The sequence below is a fragment of the Polypterus senegalus genome, chromosome 1, assembly GCF_016835505.1.
Source record: "Polypterus senegalus isolate Bchr_013 chromosome 1, ASM1683550v1, whole genome shotgun sequence".
Lineage (NCBI taxonomy): Eukaryota > Metazoa > Chordata > Cladistia > Polypteriformes > Polypteridae > Polypterus > Polypterus senegalus.
The window spans coordinates 272,889,068-272,909,685 of record NC_053154.1 but is presented as its reverse complement, the minus strand read 5'-3'; the positions used below and the strand labels follow the sequence as shown (position 1 = coordinate 272,909,685).

Here is a 20,618-nt window from a genome sequence, read left to right as displayed (position 1 = left end):
CTTACTAAAGCGCAAGTTTTAAAACACTGTCTCAGTTCATTTTATTTTATAATAAGCATAAAAAAAACTATTTTTTTGCACAGTTGCAGATTTGCCACAGAGAGAGAAACTTAATGTTTTGAAATTTATCTTTGTTTTTAATTGTTCCAATTACTGTTGGTAATGTATGTGTGGAGTTTTTTATTATTTTGCCTGGGCTAGCATGGGTTTTTCTTCTATAGATGGGTGGTGGAGTTGAAGTTTCAACTCAGTATTGCTTTTTATGTGTGGGTGTTTTGTGCCATACAACAGGCACAGACTTCTGACAATCCTTAACTGAGTGAAGTGGAGAAGGTGCGATAATAGACAGCTGTCTGTCCTATATTCACAGGATTAATATGAAGACTGTTTCCTACTGGAACAATGGATAGGTGTATCTCAAAAAATTATAATACTGTGAAAAAGATGGTTAGTTTTTGTAATTTATTTCAAAGTTAAACCTTCATATATGCTATATTCATTACACGTAGAGTGAAAGATTTCAAGTCTTTTTGTTTTGTTTTAATGTTGATGATTATGGCAGATAGCACATGAAAATCAGAAATCCAGTATCTCAGATTATTAGAATATGACCTATGATCAATCAAAAAAGGATTTACAGTACAGAAGTGTCCAACTTCTGAGAAGTATGTTCATTTTTACAGTCAACTCTTAGTTGGTGCACCTTTACCACGAATTACTGCATCAATGTAGAGTGGCATGGGGGCACTTCTGAGGTCTTATTGAAGCCTAGATTCCTTTGGTAGTGGCCTTCCGCTCATCTGTATTTTTAGGTTGGGGCGTATCATCTTCCTCTTGAAAATATCCCACAGATGCTCCATGGGGTTCAGAACAGGCATGACTGGCCAGTCAAGTACAATAATACCATGGTCATCAAACCTCTAGGTGCTGTGGGCAGGTGCCAACTCCTACTGGAAAAGGAAGTCAGCATCTTCATAAAGCTTGTCAGTAGACAGAAGCATGAAGTGCTCCAAAATTTCCTGTCAGATGGCTGTGTTGACTTTGGACTTGATAAAACAGTGGACAAACACCAGCAGATGACATGGCATCCCAAATCATCAGACTGCGGAAACTTCACACTTGACTTCAAACACCTTCAATTATGTGCCTCTCCGCTCTTCCTCCACACTGTAGGAACTTGATTTCTAAATGAAATGCAAAATTTACCTTCAACTGAAATAAGAGGACTCTGGATCACTGAGCAATAGTCCATTTCCTTAGCTCTAGGTAAGATCCTTCTGATGTTGTCTCTGGTTCAGGAGTCGCTAGATATTTGGAATGAGACGGTTGTAGCTCCTTTCCTGAAAATGTCTATGCGTGGTGGCTCTTGATACATGGACACTGGTCTTTAGTCCACTCTTTCTGAAGCACTCCTAAGTTCTTGAATCAACTTTTCTTGATAATCCTCTCAAGGCTGTGGTCGTCCCAGTTGGTTATGCACCTTTTCCTACCCAGTCAACTTTCCATTAATATACTTTGATACAGAACTCTCAACAGCCAGCCCTTTCAAGCAATGACATCAGTGGCTTATCCTCCTTGTGGAGGGTGTTGATTGTCTTCTGGACAACTGTCAAGTCGGCAGTCTTTCCGATGATTGTGGTTGTGTGTACTGACCTAGACCGAAACATACACACAATTTATACTGTTTGAATTGCAATTTACTTGAACTGAAACTGAGATATTCTAACAATTTGAGATGCTGGATTTCTGATTTTCATGAGCTATATTCCATAATAATCAACATTAAAACAAAAATTATTTCACTCTACGATTATATTATATATGTTGGTTTACTTCAAAATATTCAATTTTTTTGTGATGTACCTGTATGTTGCTTTTATTACCCCTTATTCAGTTGCAAGATGCTACAAGTAAAATGGTAGCAAATCACAGTTGATTGAAAATACGGTACTGTTAAACAATACATGTGAGCTCATATAATGGGACACATCTGACAACATTGTAAGCCTTTTATTTTCTTTGTCTTCAGCTGTATTTCCCACCTTAAGTGTGAGTATTTTTTAAATATAATGTGCAATTCAGGCAGACTTGTTCTGAAAACGAACCCGTTTAAATATGACTGCATATCGTACAATCATAATACAGCTGAATATCACCAAGTATTTGAGTTGAGTCTGATAATCTAAAATCTGAAATACTGCAGGATTGTAAACTTTTTCAGCACATTTGTGATGCCATAAATGGAAAATTCCACACCTGACCTCCCTTTCCATTGTGGGGCTCAGTTCTCTGTAATTTTTTCTTTTTTTGGTGATAAAGGGATGTAAATAATAGATGAGCTGGTACCTTTTACAACCGTTTTCTTTAACTGAGAACCAGAGGTGAAAGGCATGAGAACTACTGTGTGGGATGAGGGAGTGAGTTGCACGATTCAAAAGTGCTATAGTGTGCAGTTTAGAGGGAGCATAGACTCTGATGCCCATTTGGCGTCAGTTTATCAGCCATCGCCCTACATGCTTTACTGTGTTTGTATGCTTATTCTCTGTGTACTGTAGCCTTTTAATCAAAACACTACATCATAGGTGGGAAGTGAAGGCCTGCCACTGTTGGTTATTGCTGTTCAACAGTCGATACAGGTATTCTGCTGATCCTACTATGCATAAAATTATCCATCCCGCTATGTCCTAACTACAGGGTCACAGGGATTATTACAAATATGTCAAAAACTTATCTTCAGTCTTTGTGTATAAGGTATATATGAAACATAAATAACTTTTGTGTTTAGACTTGAGTCCCATTCCCAAGATATCTCATTAAGTATATGCAAATATTCCAAAACCTGAAAATATCCAAAATATTTTGGGTTAGAGATGCTCAACCTCTCTTATTTCACCTATAAGTCAACATTTACATTTTTTATTAAGAACTGTGTGTGGGGAAATTTAACATGCAACAAAACCCATTTCACCATAAAGTAAAGAATTACCCAATGTTTCTGTTTACATAGATTTGTCATTCAGCTCAGTCCCTGGAGCTATACAATCTACAATTTTGTGGGAGAAATTTCTAAAGTTAGTTATGTCTGGTTTTTTTTTATAAGTATTAAACAATGGATGGACTACTGTAATATTTACTGATATCCTTCATATGATATTTAAAAGACTCCATGAAGTTCAGAATGCTGATGCAAGTTTCCAACATAAATTATCACCATCTACGTATTTTACTTCTTTTCTACCTTTTGCCTGCAAATGAACTACACTGATGACTTTATGGTCCTGCTATTGACTTGTAGTGCCTTTGCATGACATACACCTTCAGTATAAACTGCTTAGTGCCTCACCTGCCCAAGCCTGAGCTTATCGATCATCTCAAAAACTAGATTATGCTTTATTGCTATGTGCCACACATGTGGAACCTTTCTATTGCTTCTTTAATAACATTTGTATTGTTTGTTTATGTTGTAGTATTTTATTTATACTTCACTATTTTCCACTTGTAAATTATTTGTTTTTTATAATAACTGATAAGTATTTTTAAATTTAGTATTTTTTTAAGCATTTGTTTGATTTATACTTGATTGATTTTGTTTGTAAATTCTCTTTACTCTGTATGGTATTTTGCGTATTTTGTGATAGACATAAAAAAATAACATTGTTATTTTTATTATTGGAATAGATACAGTTGCCTGAAAGGCCTGGGTTAATTTTCATCCTTGTTATGGTATGCATTTTCATGTTCCTGTTGTGTCCTGTGGATTTCCCTCCCAGTTCCCTTGAGGGGTCTTTTGACTTTTACTCCTGATTAATATTTTTTGCCTCCTCTAAATCGGTATGGTTTGTGCCATTGTGCCCTGTCTCAGAGTTAGCTTTTCTTTGTGTCCATTTTTGTTAGCAGTGGGTACATCATTATCCTGCAACTTTCTTTTAGATGAAACCCTTTAAAAAAACGGATGCTTAGATAATAGTGTGATGAAAAGACTGATGAGAACAATCTACATATTTTCAAATGTAAATCAGAAAGTAAATTAGAAAAGCCCTTTAACATTTAGTTACTCTTTACACAGCTTTTTTTTTTTCGGTCCCAAGATGTATTTATCTAGTGATTTGTGGGTTATGTTTCTGAACCCACTAAATTCAATATGGGGCTTGGGTTAGCCGGTCCAAAGATGCTAATAAATGTTATTGTGAACAGAAATGCACTTGAATCATTTTTATGTTTGTTTTACAGAAGATTCGAATAATGTCACTGAGATGTCTACACGCATTGACACAGCTTCCCCTGCATGTTGTGAGTTGTCTGTCTTGTTCATTGTTTTTATTTGCCTGTACTTTTTTTGCCCAGCAATTCCTGAAAGAATTGTATTTCATAGATCCTGCCATTTCGCTCAAAAACGCTGCGTGCATTGGCTGTGCCACTTGATGACAAGAAGAGACTGGTACGGAAAGAGGCAGTACTGGCAAGAGGAGAGTGGTAAGTCACACTTGTAGACATGTCATCTGTACCATCATTTGTTTTTATGGATTATTCAAAAAAATTTAATTTGTTCTTAAACTCTCTATCTCCAAGGTTTTACAAAGGGATGTGGGGTACATGAATAAAAAATAATAAAAAGACATGAACAGAATTATATGCATTTGACAGAAGTCAACGGATAAAAACGGCAGGAAACATTAGTACTTTGTACCACTCCAGAAACATTTTTAACAAATGATCCGCATACTAGTTTTACAAGGATGGTGGTGCTAATACATTTCTGTTTCTAGTTATTCTTGTACAAAGTTGTTATTGGAAATGTATTTCGGTTTAATTAAAGCTGACATTGAATGCTTCTAATTCCAGCACAACATTCTGTTATTAATAGTTATATTGGTATAATTGTAGAAAAAGTGGGCCAGGAATAGATGGCTTCTGCTCAGATGTATAATGTACACCATTCATGTGTTTCTTTAACAAAAACACATTTTAATGCATAATTGAGAAAGGTTGATTGATAACTTTTGTTACATATTCCTTACACCACTACCAAAAAATACTTCTCATTTTTACAGGTTCCTGCTTGGAGGTCCTGGGAAGTGAACTGTTATCTGTTTGACTAACAGAGACAATCTAACAGGATGTGTTCTAGAATTTTAGAGTCTCCTTTATTTTTTACCCCAGCCTGGAATCTCTCACTACTTACATGTAGGGCTCTAACACAAAACCATCCTCGACCTGAAGCCTTTAACTCATTTTTTGGGAAAAAATTAATGCACTCGGTATATTTTTTTTAAACCTGCACTTATCAAAGATGCATTCCAACCTTGAATATTGCACAGTTCATATGCAGAGTGTTTTAAGTTACCCATAAATCGGGGCTTGTTCACTCTGGCAAAAGTGTATATTTTAATCTTCATTATGTTGCCAAGGAGATATCTTGAAAAACATCTATATTAACCTGTCAATAAATGATTTTGTAAATTTACTAGTAATTAGTGCTGGTTTTCTGTGACTTATGTAACTTTCTGAAATATTTATGTGACTCGCGATAAGTTTACCACATACCGTATTGTGACATTCCCATTATAATATTTGACTTAACTGTAGGCAGAAATTAGATCTTAGTATAACAAATTACTTAAACCTCAAAATGCTATTTTTTGACAGAAGAATGTTTTCTTAGCCCCTCATTCTAATATAATTTAACCTCTCATTTCCCAATATTTAACTTTACAGCTATTTACAACACAAAGATCCAGTCAAAAAACATGTATAAAAATATACACTTTCATTTGTAAAAACAAGCCAAAAAAAAAAGCACAAGTACAAAGTTTCGCAGGTTTGTTTTTTCTTCTGATAGTTCATGGACTTAAACACCAGTTAGTCTGTACTGAAATTTAAGAAAACTCCTGAAATATTTTAATTATCAAAATCACAATAAAGCAGAAACATACAATGAAATGAATTCCCCTGTGGAGCACAGCTCCAATTGGTTGTGTGTATTTATATAGCAGCCTGGAACCCATCTTGGATTATCCTTATTGCATCTGACTTGGGCTCAAGTTGCAGTAGCTGAAAAGTCAGGTTTGTACTGATATAATTAATACATGATACACTGAGATTGTGCTAAAAAAACAAACTGGGTCAGTTCACATTATTCTACTGGGACAACAGTATATTTGAGGAGGGTATTAATTTGCATGATTTCTTACGGATGGCTGTTGATACACCTCACAAAAAGATGTACAGTACATGTTTCCCTAATCTGATCAGTTTCAGAATCAGTGTATGAATTAAAGTGTATCCAACTGCCCTTTAAATATAGCACAACTTTGATCAGAAGAAAAGCCACATTTGTGTTTAGCAGTAATTGCCTGAAAATTAATTTCAAATTCTCTTGATAATATTGGTTTAAAATAAAAAAAGGTGTTCACAAAACACTTAAAACATACATTTATGTCAGTCAGTTGTAAAAATGCATAGTTTAACTGTAAATTAGATATTTCAGACTTATTCAAGTACATTATTTAAAAAAAACCCATGTCAATGTGTGACATTGATTTGGCAGTGCAGAAAACTGGGGATGAGTACTTTAATGCAGAATATTGTCGGTAAACAGTCTTGCTTGCCCGTCTGTTGGTGGCACAGAGTGGTGTGGAAGAAATTAATTTTAAATTGCCAGCATTGTATTCCTGGTAGAAATGGGATAGTGGGTCCATGTCAAACCATCTCCATATGGAGGGTGTCCTGAAGGTAGAAGAACTCTGGTCAACCAATGGCTGAAAAGAGAAGGGGGGAAAAAAGACTTAAACCTGTTGCAGATCATTTTTATTAGCTTGATGTTGAGTTTTAGTTAAGTGCAAAAATGCAGCACTAACTAAATATAATAATTAGTGCTGTAAAACTAATGTAGAATAAGAGGAAAGCTACCTTTTTGTTTCCACACCAAGAAAAACTTTCCAATTATGTAGCCGTCCATAATTAAATGGGTTCCTAAAGGTCTGGAGAGAAACAAAAAATAGGTATACATAATAGACACTGTTCAATATAAATAAATAATTTGCTGCAAATAAGTAAATGTGGCTGATGTGGAAGGCTACAGCACAAATGGTGAGAGTTTACCTAGGAGAAGAGCCAGAAGAACATCTACTGCAAAAAGGTCATGAAGAACAAGAATAAAGGTAAAATACGCAAAAAATAAAGTAAGCAATGGGAATGCAGTGAATTGTTAATTCAGATGAACCCACAAGTTTCTCAAAGTAAGAAATGCCATATCAACCCAGATTAGGTTTTTATTATATAACTAACTAAAATTGAACAAAATAACTACAATTGTAAAACAGAAAGATGAATTTGATATTGCAGTTTCCCTTAAACAGAACAAATTTTTTAAAAGCGGAAGGGAAAAAAAAAAAATCTCTGGGGGAAAGCTTTTACCTTCCCTTTTTTCTGCATTCGATGTTGCTCCTTGCGATTTATGTGCCTTTCAATACTTGTTTCACCACGAGAGATGAGCATGGCATGCCAAAGCGTCAGACCTCCAAGTGCTAATGCCACTGAGCTGCAGCAAATGGTGTAAGAAAATGATTCCAGCAATCTGGACAAAGGTGAATTTCTGCTACTTTTTTTTTTTTTTGTACAAATTATTTAACATTTTTTCAGGTATACTGTATTCTATTAAAAAGAAAAACAAAAAACTGCTAATATAGTTGAGTACCTAGAAACTGCATTAGAAAATCAGAAAAAAGGAGGCCTTTCAAAAATGTACACAAATTTCACTTTAATTGACATTTCTTAATCCAAATGTATTCAGAACATTTAATGACAATAATATATGCTTCTAGCTTATGTTCAAGGATCACTGAAAATATCTACATTAGCAATAAATGTGACTTAATTTTCTTTAAGAAATATCTTACCTGCAGAGCACCCAAAGGTAAATAACACACTTGTGAAATATCCTCTCTTTTGAGGTGTAAGGAGGAGGCGGAGTCTGGTAGTAAGTCTAAAAAAATTAAATAACTATTGGTCTATCATAAAAATACCTTGTTGATTTATCCAAAATACCTGCCTGAAAAGGAAAGATTTCTTTATTATTGAAGAATCTAAAAACAGTGCTATTTTGTTGTGTTGTGAACAAAACATTAATTACCAGACATCTACTGCACCACCTTAAACAACTACTTCACAGGCACACACATCTAAATCCTTTCTGGGTAACATCATGACACTTTTATAGCTACATCCAAATGAAATGTATGTCAGAACATAATTTTGGGACCATCTGCATCGACATGTAAATATGGCATGATTGTTTAAGCAACACTGTCATATTTCCAGCATTACACAAATGAATTTATACACACACACACAGTATACATATACCCAGTTTTAATTGTGTTAATGTTATCATTTATCTCAAAAAAAAAAAAAATCAAAAATTTCACTAAGTGACCAATATGTTTCCTGAAAAAGTAGTTAATAATCGGCACATGATATTTGTGCACCTGTGCTGCCCAACCCTAACAATTTCTCAAAATCTTTGCGAGCAAAGTAAGCATTTAATGCTGCCTGATGGACAGTATTGCTCATTTTATCTTTGTAGCACTATATAATAATTATGACTAAGTTGTGGCCTTTGATTGTTAACTTTTGCTACAGTTTTCCATTGTGATCAGTGATAGTGACATAAAAACAAGTCTAATCCTTTTTAGGGTGGGCCTTGTGCATACTGTTGCAGGTTAAACAGCCTTTTGGGAGGTAAAACCTGCAATATCGGTACCTAAGCACTACCAAATCATATGTACATAGGTGCATTTGTTCCACCATTATATCTTTCAGTTTCTACCAAGTTTGTGTGTTTTTGTTAACAAAATAACGTGTCTAATATTGCCATATTCAGATGTTACCCAGGAGGATCCAAGTCTCTCCTGTACCTGCCCAGACAGGAATCCTAGAGGCAGAATGCTGAAAATGAGCCCCGTTTCAGTCACCATTACCCCAGGACCCTCAAGAACTTCACTCTTCATTTGCTAATTGAACAATACAAACATGGAGGCAGGGGTTAAAAACGGGACAACACCCTGTTACTAACCAACCAAGATTTACACAAATGCACCAGTAGGTTAGTAGGAAAGAAAAAAAAGTAACATTTAACATAAGGGTGCATATATATAATATTGAAATGTCACAGTTTACTAAAGAAACAAGCATAAAAAATATCCACAGATTTTTTTATTATATTATTTCATTTACATTGTAAAACACTTATGTAACGTGAACAGCATAGAAAAAATGTGGATTGATGATGTGTGCTTTGCCCAGTATGGAACACAGACTGATGTATTTCAAATGTTTATTTCTTTTAATTTTGGTGATTATAACTGACAACTAATGAAGTCCCAAATTCAGTATCTCGGAAAATTAGAATATCGTGAAAAGGTTCAATACTGAAGACCCCCGGATGCCACACTCTAATCAGCTAATTAACTCAAAACACTTGCAAAAGCCTTTAAATGGTCTCAGTCTAGTTCTGTAGGCTACACAATCATGGGGAAGACTGCTGACTTGACAGTTGTCCAAAAGACGACCATTGACACCTTGCACAAGGAGAGCAAGACATAAAAGGTCATTGCTAAAGAGGCTGGCTGTTCACAGAGCTCGGTGTCCAAGCACATTAATAGGCGAAGGGAAGGACAAGATGTGGTAGAAAAAAGTGTACAAGCAATAGGGATAACCGAACCCTGGAGAGGATTGTGAAACAAAACCCATTCAAAACTGTGGGGGAGATTCACAAAGAGTGGACTGCAGCTGGAGTCAGTGCTTCAAGAACCACCACGCACAGACGTATGCAAGACATGGGTTACAGCTGTTGCATTCCTTGTGTCAAGCCACTCTTGAACAAGAGACAGTGTCAGAAACGTCTCACCTGGGCTAAACACAAAAAGGACTGGACTGCTGCTGAGTGGCCCAAAGTTATGTTCTCCGATTAAAGTAAATTTTGCATTTACTTTGGAAATCAAGGTCCCAGAGTCTGGAGGAAGAGAGGAGAGGCACAGAATCCACGTTGCTTGAGGTCCAGTGTAACGTTTCCACAGTCAGTGATGGTTTGGGATGCCATGTCATCTGCTGGTGTTGGTCCATTGTGTTTTCTGAGGTCCAAAGTGAACGCAGCCGTCTACCAGGAAGTTTTAGAGCACTTCATGCTGCTGACGAACTTTATGGAGATGCAGATTTCATTTTCCAACAGGACCTGGCACCTGCACAAAGTGCCAAAACTACCAGTACCTGGTTTAAGGACCATGGTATACCTGTTCTTGATTGGCCAGCAAGTCACTCAAACTATTCTATAACATTTCAGTAATCATTTACTGGCCTGATGCTGATCATAAAATAGGTCTTTACACTAGCAATTGACGAGAAGAATTCATGATTAATTGCAGAATTACAATATTTGAAGGTGCCTCTTTCTCTTATACAATTTGGCTCAGAAACTAAGCAGCAGATAGTCATCTCATAACAGGCTCAAGTGTCGAGTTTGGTATTTTTCCGTCCAGCCATTTTAGCTCTAGACCATCCTCAAGACACTGTGACAAACAGACACACACCCATCATCGAGATATTGTTGATTTCAGTATCAGGGGACCCTAAAATGTTGAGATCCGCTAAAAGCTGACGATCGAAATTTTTCAGTAATTTCAAGCTCTCGCTCCTCCCCCATTGATGATAGGACACCAAGGAAAAATGTTGCACTAGAAATAATGTTCCACTATAAACAAGTGTGCATTTAAGAGAGAGTTGGAAAGCTCCAAGGCAAAAAGTCATCTGGGATGGAGAAATCAGTGTTATCAGTAAAACCCTACCAGCAACAATGTGTAAACTTGATATTTCACACAAGACCATGCCAACTGGAAACGGGTCTTGTATCATAAGTCTATTCAAAATAATGATTGTCAGTCACTATCATCTACTGCTGTAGCTGAAGTTCTTTAAAGATGATTATCTTGATATTCTATAGCCTAATTACTGAACATCTCCAAGAACATCATTTTTGGCCTGTACCTGTAAAGTGCTTTCATGCCAAATATTCAGGTTCCTGCTTAAATCTATTCCTTTTTTAAATGAATCTTTCTCATTCCTTTTGAGACTGGGTCAGTGCTTTCTTTTAGTTTTCTATTAATTCTATTAATTTTGCTGCACCTTGCAACAGACAAAACCAAAATGAAAACTAACACCAGAAAAACACAAAGCATTGCTTATCCACCAGGTGGCACAAATCTGGTTTGTGTAAGGTTCAAGAATTAACGTACTGTAAACCTGGATAAACCATAATACACTATACAGAAAGCACATGAAACTAGATTGTGATTGTAATCCAATTTGCTGCATAACAAATAAATAAAAGTAATGATTTATATAATTTAACATGCACAAATAATATTTTTAAAATATATACAATACTGTAGTTAAAAATGTTACCTTACAAACTAAAAAGCTTTGATAAAGAACTATGAAGCTTTGTCTCTGTGCCGGTTATTGGGAAAAGGATCCATACCCACAATTTTTGGACTATTTAAAAACACATTTAGCAGACGCAGACCCTTACCTCTACAGCATTGTAGGCATCAATGAACATATTGCGACTACTGATACTGCAGTACACACAGCCCATGGTCATAAAAAGGCAAAATGAAAAGAAGTAGCGATGATTGAAATGTCCCACACAGTTATTTAGCCAAGCTGGGAAAACAATGTTAAGGTAGTACACTAAGAAGTTTACAATCATCCAGATCCCCATGAAGATAGTTTGTTAAACATTGACAACTGCTGATGATACTCCTCTTGGGAACTGTGGAAGAATGATCACTATAACAGAACTGAGCTGAAACTCTATTTAACAACAAAAGGTTGTTGTAACTTTATGGGCCCTGTGTCAGAAGTCGCATGTCTTCTGAATGGATAAAGCCAATACTGGCCAATGACACAAAAATGTAAGTAGAAGTATACGCGCAGATACCAAAATGAGTTCTAGACTACAACCATTCTTTAACTATATGTTAACCCCAGTAAACTTGCAAATGTTTTTGCAGCACCTAAATAAGTCTTGGAATTTTTCACATTTATAAATATTCTGTCATTCAAACCCATTAAGGGCATGATTACAACATATGGTATTATGGTGGTTGTAAGTGTAATGTGTCAGTTAATAGTTACATGCAATATACAGTATATTATATTGCATTACTTATGTTTTTGCCACTTTCCAACATTTGTTATTTTTTTCATTTAATTTTACAAATTTTAATCAAGCATGGGGCCCTTAACCCAAACGGTTACTGATAAAAATTCCATTCCACAATATTGCTACTATGTCACCTTTTTTCTTTTTAACTTGAACCTTTTCACTTTTTCTCCTAATAAATGATACCTTAGTAAATTAGTCACAATCCCATTAAAAAACACTTAATGAAAGGCACTCTTGTCCTCTTATGGTATATGATTCATTATTTATGTTTCCAAACTCAACTTTGAATTTTTTTTTTTTTTTAAAAAGGATACGACAGTGATGGTCCATTTTCAGTATGCATCTACAAGAAGAGCAAAAGGTTTGTAAGTTGGGCATGTTTCAAACAAGGATGTAGAACCAATGTATTCAAGTTCATTCCTCCCCCAATTATGTTCACAATCTGTAAATTTAGAAGTAGTTGTATTTTTGCCATAGTTTAACTCCCTCTTGTCTCTTTCTATTAATTTACCATTTTCCTGTATAGATTTTAATTAAATGTATTCTAATAATTATAATTAACAATGAATGAAGTGGACACCATGGCAAACAACCCAGAACAGAAAAACAGCAGAAGAGTTCTAAACTCAAAAGTATGGCAAAAATACTTAGAGTTCGAAATTTCTAATGAATATTAACCCACTGCTCTTTTCTAAGTGCAAAATAAGAGAAGAGAATAAGACCATATGATTTAATGAGATAATTAGAGGCAAAATGACTCACTGATTATAAAAAAAAAAAAAAACCTGTGGCCGCAGGGACATCAGAAACCTGAACTTGTTTACTACTGCTGAAAAACATTTAACCGCTTTAATCGCTGTGTTATATAATGTAGACAAACTTCCCTCCCTCTTGAGTAACAGGTATCAACCAAAAGGACTGCAGACACAATTGGGAGAGAAAAACCATACCATGTGACAACTGAATTTCCATATTTCTTAAAATCATAAAGGATCTGTAATCATTAGTTGAGCTAAAAGAAAACATGAAAAAGGTTGCAAAGCTGACTTCAATTATTGTGTACAAAAAAAAAAAAAACAAAAACAACAAAATGGTTTGCAACCTGAGCAATTCCGAAGACCACTGCAGGTAAAGATTAATGTAATAAAGGAGCAACATAGGGCATTTAGGCACCTTTGATTTTGTCACCAGATTAACCATGGAAAATGTGCCTTACCTGTTACATATGCTGCAGTGATGTGTTCTGGCTGGCTTTGGCGTAATGCACTTTCTGCAAATGGACACTGAAGGGATATCACTTTTCATCTGGCCAATTAAAACACACAGAATTCCCTTCAGTCATTCTTTACATTTCACAGTGCGCTCAAAAAAGCAAAAGGTAACTTTGTTCAGCAATTGAAGAGTAAAATACATGTGTATTCAATTATAGAGAAAAAACTAAGAAGAGACAACTTCAACAGTAGAGTCCTTTTCAACGAGACTCACCTGGGGTGGGTAACCTGGGGAGGTTCTGGCTGCTTTATAATAATGGAATACGATCATGAGCAAATTCCAGTGTCCATAAAAAATATGCCACAGAATCCAGGCTAGACTATATGTATGCAAAATTAGTGGCAGCAGGCAGATGTAGACGATGAGCACGATGGAACTGGTCAGGACAATCACCAGAAACACAAATGCCTAGAGAAAGCAGTAACATGCATTGTAACAGATATATAAAAATTGCTTGTCATTTATTCATCCATTTCCCTACAAAATAATATTCTTGAGCCTGCTCATTTCAGTTCAGGGCTATGTGCAGAATCGGGTGCAAATTTGAAATGGGTCCAACTGTACTGTCATGCCCGCATGCATGCACAAATTCAGAACTGTAAAATAACATGTTATACATCTTAGAAATGTGAGGGAAAATCTCTAATGATTGTGCCAGAATTTCAACCCAGTTTTGTACATATGATGAAGGAGCACTAACCACTATGACAAAATTCTGTCCCTAATAATGTAGCAAAACAACAAACACCATTATGAATTTATGGATGTATAGCAGGAGCCTCACTGCCACAAATAAAACATAAAAGGGTTTAATTAACCTTTTTCATTTTGTATAACACATGTTCAACATGCATCAACTATTGCTGTAACTAGTGTTGAAATTCAAGAATGGTTTGTGATCTCTACAACAGTAAGCAGTTGTCATTACTTTACTATATCACAAACATATTGCCAATGATGAAATGGTGGCAATCCTGAACTTGTGCTCTTTGTTCTTCCCTGTGTTTATATCTCCTAAGCTTTTTGTCACCTCAAGTATTCTTGTAAACCAGTATCAAGATTTAATTTTTAAAAATTGATTTGGAATTTGTCTGGATGCACAGTATTCTACTTGATGGACATTTTATTTAAATAGTAGTGTATTGCTGCATATTAAACTTTAAAGTAAGCATTGTTGTTTTTATTTAACCAGTTACGTACAATTCACATTGTACTGTATAATATTATACCAATGACTTTGCATCTCTGAAATCCAACAACCTGTTTTTCTGTCAATTACTAATCGTGTTTTATGCAAATGAAGTAGTGTATTATTGTGTGCTATGTAATTAACTGATGTGTTGTCTAGGCTTTGATTCAGAGTTGTGCCATTGTGACAGGACAAAGTCAAGTGCAACCATGATTAAGACAATGTGGACATGAAATTTCCTATTTTTCTAATAATTTGGCTTTAACATACAAATGTCTGTGAACAAGCAAGCCATGCTAATTATCTGTTCTCCATAGCACATACTGCATAGGTTTAAGGCTTAAAAATCAAATCATTCTTGGATTCCTTTGTGTGAATCGGCATACAGATGTTCAGACCGGGCTACCAGCTATAAAGCAGACATGATGTCACAAGTAGCAATGCCGGAATGACCAAATGCTGCTTTAACATTGTAAATATTTTTCAGTGATTGTAAATATTTTTCAGTGATTAAGCACTTCTTTGCAATATAAAAAAATCTGTTCCAAGTGGAACACATAGTGCTGAGAAAGCCTTGCCATCTACAGAAGTTCAATAACTTGAGAACAATGTGGAACTGAAACACATCTAGGTGAAATCTAGAACAGCGCAACCCCACACCCAGTCTCCAAATTAATTCAGTTCATCCTTTCCCATTGACTTCAATGAATGTTACAGAGCTTGGCAAAATGACCAAACCCAAACTTCTGGAAAAGTGAACTCTGTGGAGTTTTCTCATCACTACTGGCTACCTATGGAGATGTGATTATCTCCATTAAATGACTGGCATCTCATCTAGGGTTGTTTCCTGCCTTGCCCTAGCCCCCATGACCATATAACTGGACAAAGACAGATGAAAAAAATATATATATATATGGATATATATTGGAGAGTAAATTCAGAATTTAACATAGTTTTAGTGATAATGTATTCTACGCTTGCATAAAAATAACGATTTTTCCCATTAATCATTATTGTTTTGTTTAAACGATTCAATAAAGTCTCAAGACCGATCTTGTTAATCTCTGTGCTATTAATTACTTTATGTAGATTTTTGCTTATCTTCATTTTTGGTGTTTGATCCAGTACATGGTGCTGATGTGACTGTTAAAATTGAGCAACTGAAGATGTGTATAACTTGTAGAATTACAGAAAGACATGAGTCTTAATTTCAGCTAATTCAAGATTATTTTAAATGTCCAATAGGGGAATAAATATGGCTAACAGTTTAGCTGAAGGGTGTCTACATGGAGATTCACAAAACACAAATAGGTTATTGAATAACATTTATTATATAAGAATCTAATTTGATTTTATAATATTATTCACAAGATTATATGCAGGGTATATAAAGTAGATGCCATTGCATTGTATTAAAACAAGGAGCCCCCCTTAATACTCTATGTATGGACTCTGATGTGGTGATACATGTTAGTTATATTATGGTGAATTCTGAATGAGTGCAGTGATGTGAATGATTTTTTTTTTTTAAAGAGAAAATGATATTTTGTTTTTCATCTTCTAAATTCTGATAACTATTCATTGCTAACCAAGTATTTATTCTGAAATGGTATTCCATGCTTATGCATATATTATGAAGTCACTATGTAGACACCCTTCAAATTAAATGTTACTGAAATTTGTCACATTTTATTAATGTTCTCTATGCATGGTTAAGTAATTTCTAAAAAATGCCACCACTTCAAAATATCAGAGCACACTGATTCAGTCAAGATAAAATTGATAACGAATCGGGGCATCAGTAGTGATACCCAGCCCTAATATATTCACGTTGAACAAGACAATAAGTGCACTTGCACAAAATCCCAAGTTGTTTCCAGTTGAGGTTACTCAATTATCAGTAGATTTCAGCTGTACATTTACACACACATATCACACAGTAAAAAAGCAGACTATTTTTAACATGGTCTTCACTGGAGTTTAGGGCACAAAAACTTTTAGTCACTCACCACTCCAAACCAACGAGTGATATGATCCACCAACCAGTAGATGGGTTCAAAGAGGGAATCAATGATGGTGTCTGAGTTTGTGAAGGAGTTGTAGAATAAAGACTTCAGGCACAGCCTCCCATAGCTCCACAGCTCCTGGAGTCTTCGAATTAGTTTATTCTGGCCTCGCCTTCGGCCCAGTCGGAAACATCGCACAAACAAGCGCATGGCACTAGCAAAAAGGTGTGCCCGACTCTTCATGCCACTCCTGTAACACACTGTGGAGGCACAGTGAAGGACAGAACAAGAGAGAGATATGGATGTGATCATATGGACATACCTGATAGAAATATACCATCAAAGAAGATGTCTCTGCTTTGAGAAAGCCTGATGCCAAATGGTGCCCTCTAAGCACTTTACATTTTGTGCAAAAATATGCACACCTATAATGGATAACCAGTCTTAATGGGAAAAGCTGAATACTTCATACTCCCATTCAAATAACTCTGTATAGAGGACACACATCACCCATGATGAACTATATTAGTTGAGATGTATTCAATATAAAGCAGAAAAAGGTATCTTACAAAACAATCATTTATCTTCAAATAAAATATAGTTGAGCTTTAGAAATTTACTTGAAATCTGACTATATCAAATTGCACTGTCTTGAGTCTTGGTCATGTCACTATGCCACAATCCAATTTGAACTAAGTGGCTGCATTAAAAGTTCAGATAAATTAGATGTAAAGATATATGAGCTGGGCATCAAATCCTACTGATGAGTATTAGTTACATGTTGGAGAAGGAGGCTTGCGGGGCTTGGACTTAAAAGGCACTACTTAATTTTTAATGTTGTTCCAAAATGGTATTATCCTGCCTTTATAAATTAATTGTGTAGGAACAAACGTGATCCGTCTAGATTCTTCAGATAATAAGATGGAAACCTGAGGAAATCAAGGGTCTCTTTATATTTTAATCCTTGTGCCCCCAAGAAGCACACTTATATTTCACATTGTCTTCACCACCATGAAAGCCTCTCACATCAGTGAAAGAAGAATGCAAATCAAATATACAATATACATGACAATAAACTTGATTTGACATAAATTGGACAGAATGAAAAAGAGAAGGCAAAAAGTGAAAGCACTGGACATGTTGTTCTGGGAAGTGGACCAATATCAAAACGGCAAACCTCACAGGTTTAATTCTCAAATACAAGCACTGCCTCTGAATGGCTATTGTGGGATCTTTTTTTTTTTTTTTTTTTTTTTTTTTTTTAAGGACAAGCAGCAGCAAACTCCATGATGAAGTTCTAAAATCATCTGCCAATTACACTTTGGACACTGAATAAACCTCCACAATGCTGGAGAGGCCAGCACTGCAGTCTAAAGATGTACGGGTGTTTTCTAGGCTTGCTTGTATCTTGTTTAACAGTACATTGTGGTGTAAGTTTATTGCCAAAGCCAAAATCAAGTTCACTTACAGTAAAATACTAAAATGAACTGCTGGGTTTAGATATGTCCAACACCCACCTGTGGACATATTACATCAGCTGATGCTATGGTAAGTTGTGGATTCAGTGGATGCAAAATTAAAGCATGCTGGCGGTCAGCAAGAGCCATACTGAGATACTAAGTCATTGATTTATTATTTATGTTTGCACTTCTGAAGGTTTCTTTCAAGTGTGTTTGCCAATATATACCAAGAGCATTTATTTCCTTTACCTTTTCCTTTTCCCTTCCAACACACGTTTATTAACAGACCTATTATTTACACACAACCCCAAAGTCCCCAAAAGTCCAGGCCAACACACAATGTCTCTCTCAGTCTTCAGGCCACCTCCTTTCCTCCTCTAAGACCTTATCCTCTGCACTCCTGACTCCAGCCCCCGACTGGAGGGAGGCGGCTCCTTTTATTCACATCCGGACGAGCTCCAGGTGCTTCCTGACAAGCCTCCACCGACACTCCCCAGTGTGGCAGAAGTACCAGCTGCTCACCCTGAAGCACTCCGGGTGTCCCCGTTCCTCTTCCCCCCAGCACTTCTGGGTGTGACGGAAGTGCTGAGGTCCAGGGCTCCATAGGCATTGGGGCGCCACCGGCAGGGACCACGGGCTCCTACAAGGCTAAGCTTCAAAGCTTTGTACCTGTGGTTCCCATAGCCACCAGGGCTGTCGCCCCCACGTGGTCTGCGGAGGCGTAAGACCTCCTCCGGGGCGTCCCAGCCGGGTCGCCCCTCCAGCCACCTGTGACACTATGCAGACTTAAAAGTGTCTTGCCCAGTCTATCCTATTAGTACAATGGATCAAGACTTTTTTTTTTTTTTAAATGGATTCATCAAGAACCTGGGGACACAATTGGAAACTTAAGGGTAAATTTCACACAAAACATTAGGATGTTTTTCTTTACACAGATAACCATGGATGAATGGAATAAGCTGTAAGTAGTGTGGTAGACATTACGGCTTTGGGGACCTTCAAAACATGACTTGATATTATTTTGGAGAAATTAAGTAGCTAGGACTGGTGAGCTTTGTTGGTCTCACTGGCTTGTTCGTGTCTATAGATTGTTCTAATTAAGACTATTTTTATAGGCAGATAAGTGTGGTCATTTATCCAGCTTTATGCTCAAAATTTGCTAAAATACTGTTAGTTACTACCAGAATAAACCATGTAAATCACAAACGGGATTCCGATCTTCAATTCCAAAATTGTCCCCAATTTTGTTCTAGACTGGGGTTCATGTTCTTCAGTGTCTGAACAGGATTCCAACGTGATCCCATTTTCTTGCATATTATAAATGCATATTTATATTATAATTATATTGTAAATATACATACATACACAATGTCTAATGTAATGTAAATGTCTAATGTCATAGAGTTACAGCCAGCTGCGTGCGGGCATGTTGGCCTAGCATTTCAATCAAAGGAGTGTTCCTAACTTGCACAAATATCAATACAAGTGCAACTTCATGTAGAATTGTCCGAGATGGACTAATTCGAGGGGGTCAGCTTTCCTTTTGAACGGAAGGTGTACTGCATTCTCCTCGACAGAATGACATAATAGGTGCCAAGTTCACTCGTGTTTGCGTTTTTATTGCTCTCTGCACAGATTGCACAGTACACTTGTATTTCAAGTGACTCTCTAGTCACCATCCTTCCTACATTTTCCCGAAACACACTTAATTCAAATTTTCCAGCGGACTACAGTTTATCCTGGCTAGGGGGGTTCCCTTTTGTAATGAGGCAGTGCATCTCTAACACCACCACACCGGCTAGATGCATACAAACACCATCCGTCTGCGGCATCCTTTATCTCCTGCTAGATATAATCCGGTTGCGCTTCATTCCTCCATTTTACTGACAGACTGGTTTTCAAAATGATCATAGTGAGATTTTAAAAAGATTTGGTTTAATTCATTTCTAAAATCAATAGATGTCTAGAACTGGAAAAAAAAAACTGCTCGGGGAAAAAGCAAACTCACGTTACTCTCAAAGCATCAGACGAACACCTGCCGTAGACCCATATTATCATGATTTTTAATCCACCAGCATTTACAAAAACCTCAAAACAGATTATAGCTTGCTGGGTTTTTCTCTCTCTCTCTCTCTACCCGTTTTAATTTAGAGCTCTAACTAGCTCTGCATTAAACAACCTTGTACCAAACAAAATCCACTTTACACAGAACTCACCTGGGCCGGCCGGAATCCCAGTATTTGGTTTTCAGCTCATCCTGAGCTGCGTGGCTTCCATTGCACGGATGAAATTAATAGAGCAGCCTTGCCATGACTAGCAGCTGTCTCCACACTGACACGCTTACACTGCGCAAACGCAGGACGCCCATGGTAGACTGGGTAATGTAGTTTGGGGAATTTGGCGTAGGTCAACAACTTTCTTAAACATAAATTTTGCTAATTTGACAAGGACTATTTTTTCGAGTTGTT

At 36.4% G+C, this 20,618-nt stretch overlaps 2 protein-coding genes across 6 annotated transcripts in view; one reads left to right on the top strand and one right to left on the bottom strand.

Moving 5' to 3' along the window:
• mms19 (MMS19 homolog, cytosolic iron-sulfur assembly component) overlaps positions 1 to 5,260 on the top strand; it is a 99,748-nt gene extending 94,488 nt beyond the window's left edge. For both annotated transcript variants that reach the window (XM_039774342.1, XM_039774332.1), the window contains exons 29-31: positions 4,231 to 4,290; positions 4,373 to 4,473; positions 5,052 to 5,260. In XM_039774342.1, coding sequence (XP_039630276.1) covers positions 4,231 to 4,290; positions 4,373 to 4,473; positions 5,052 to 5,079 — 189 coding nt within the window. In that variant the 3' untranslated portion in view covers positions 5,080 to 5,260. The remainder of the gene's footprint in view (positions 1 to 4,230; positions 4,291 to 4,372; positions 4,474 to 5,051) is intronic.
• On the bottom strand, positions 4,515 to 20,487 carry zdhhc16a (zinc finger DHHC-type palmitoyltransferase 16a). Of its 4 annotated transcripts, XM_039774358.1 has the most exons (10): positions 20,367 to 20,487; positions 16,694 to 16,950; positions 13,709 to 13,903; positions 13,440 to 13,528; positions 12,538 to 12,566; positions 11,585 to 11,718; positions 7,899 to 7,984; positions 7,417 to 7,540; positions 6,910 to 6,980; positions 4,515 to 6,758 (listed from the first exon to the last, which is right to left on the bottom strand). In XM_039774358.1, exons 2-10 carry the CDS (start codon positions 16,931 to 16,933, stop codon positions 6,650 to 6,652), a joined length of 1,077 nt encoding a protein of 358 aa, XP_039630292.1. In that variant the 5' UTR covers positions 16,934 to 16,950; positions 20,367 to 20,487; the 3' UTR covers positions 4,515 to 6,649. The 4 variants fall into 4 exon arrangements, with proteins under 4 accessions (XP_039630292.1, XP_039630313.1, XP_039630322.1 ...); XM_039774388.1 differs by lacking the exon at positions 7,417 to 7,540 and having other exon boundaries at positions 6,650 to 6,758; XM_039774379.1 differs by lacking the exons at positions 7,417 to 7,540; positions 7,899 to 7,984.
• Positions 20,488 to 20,618: the final 131 nt, after the last annotated feature.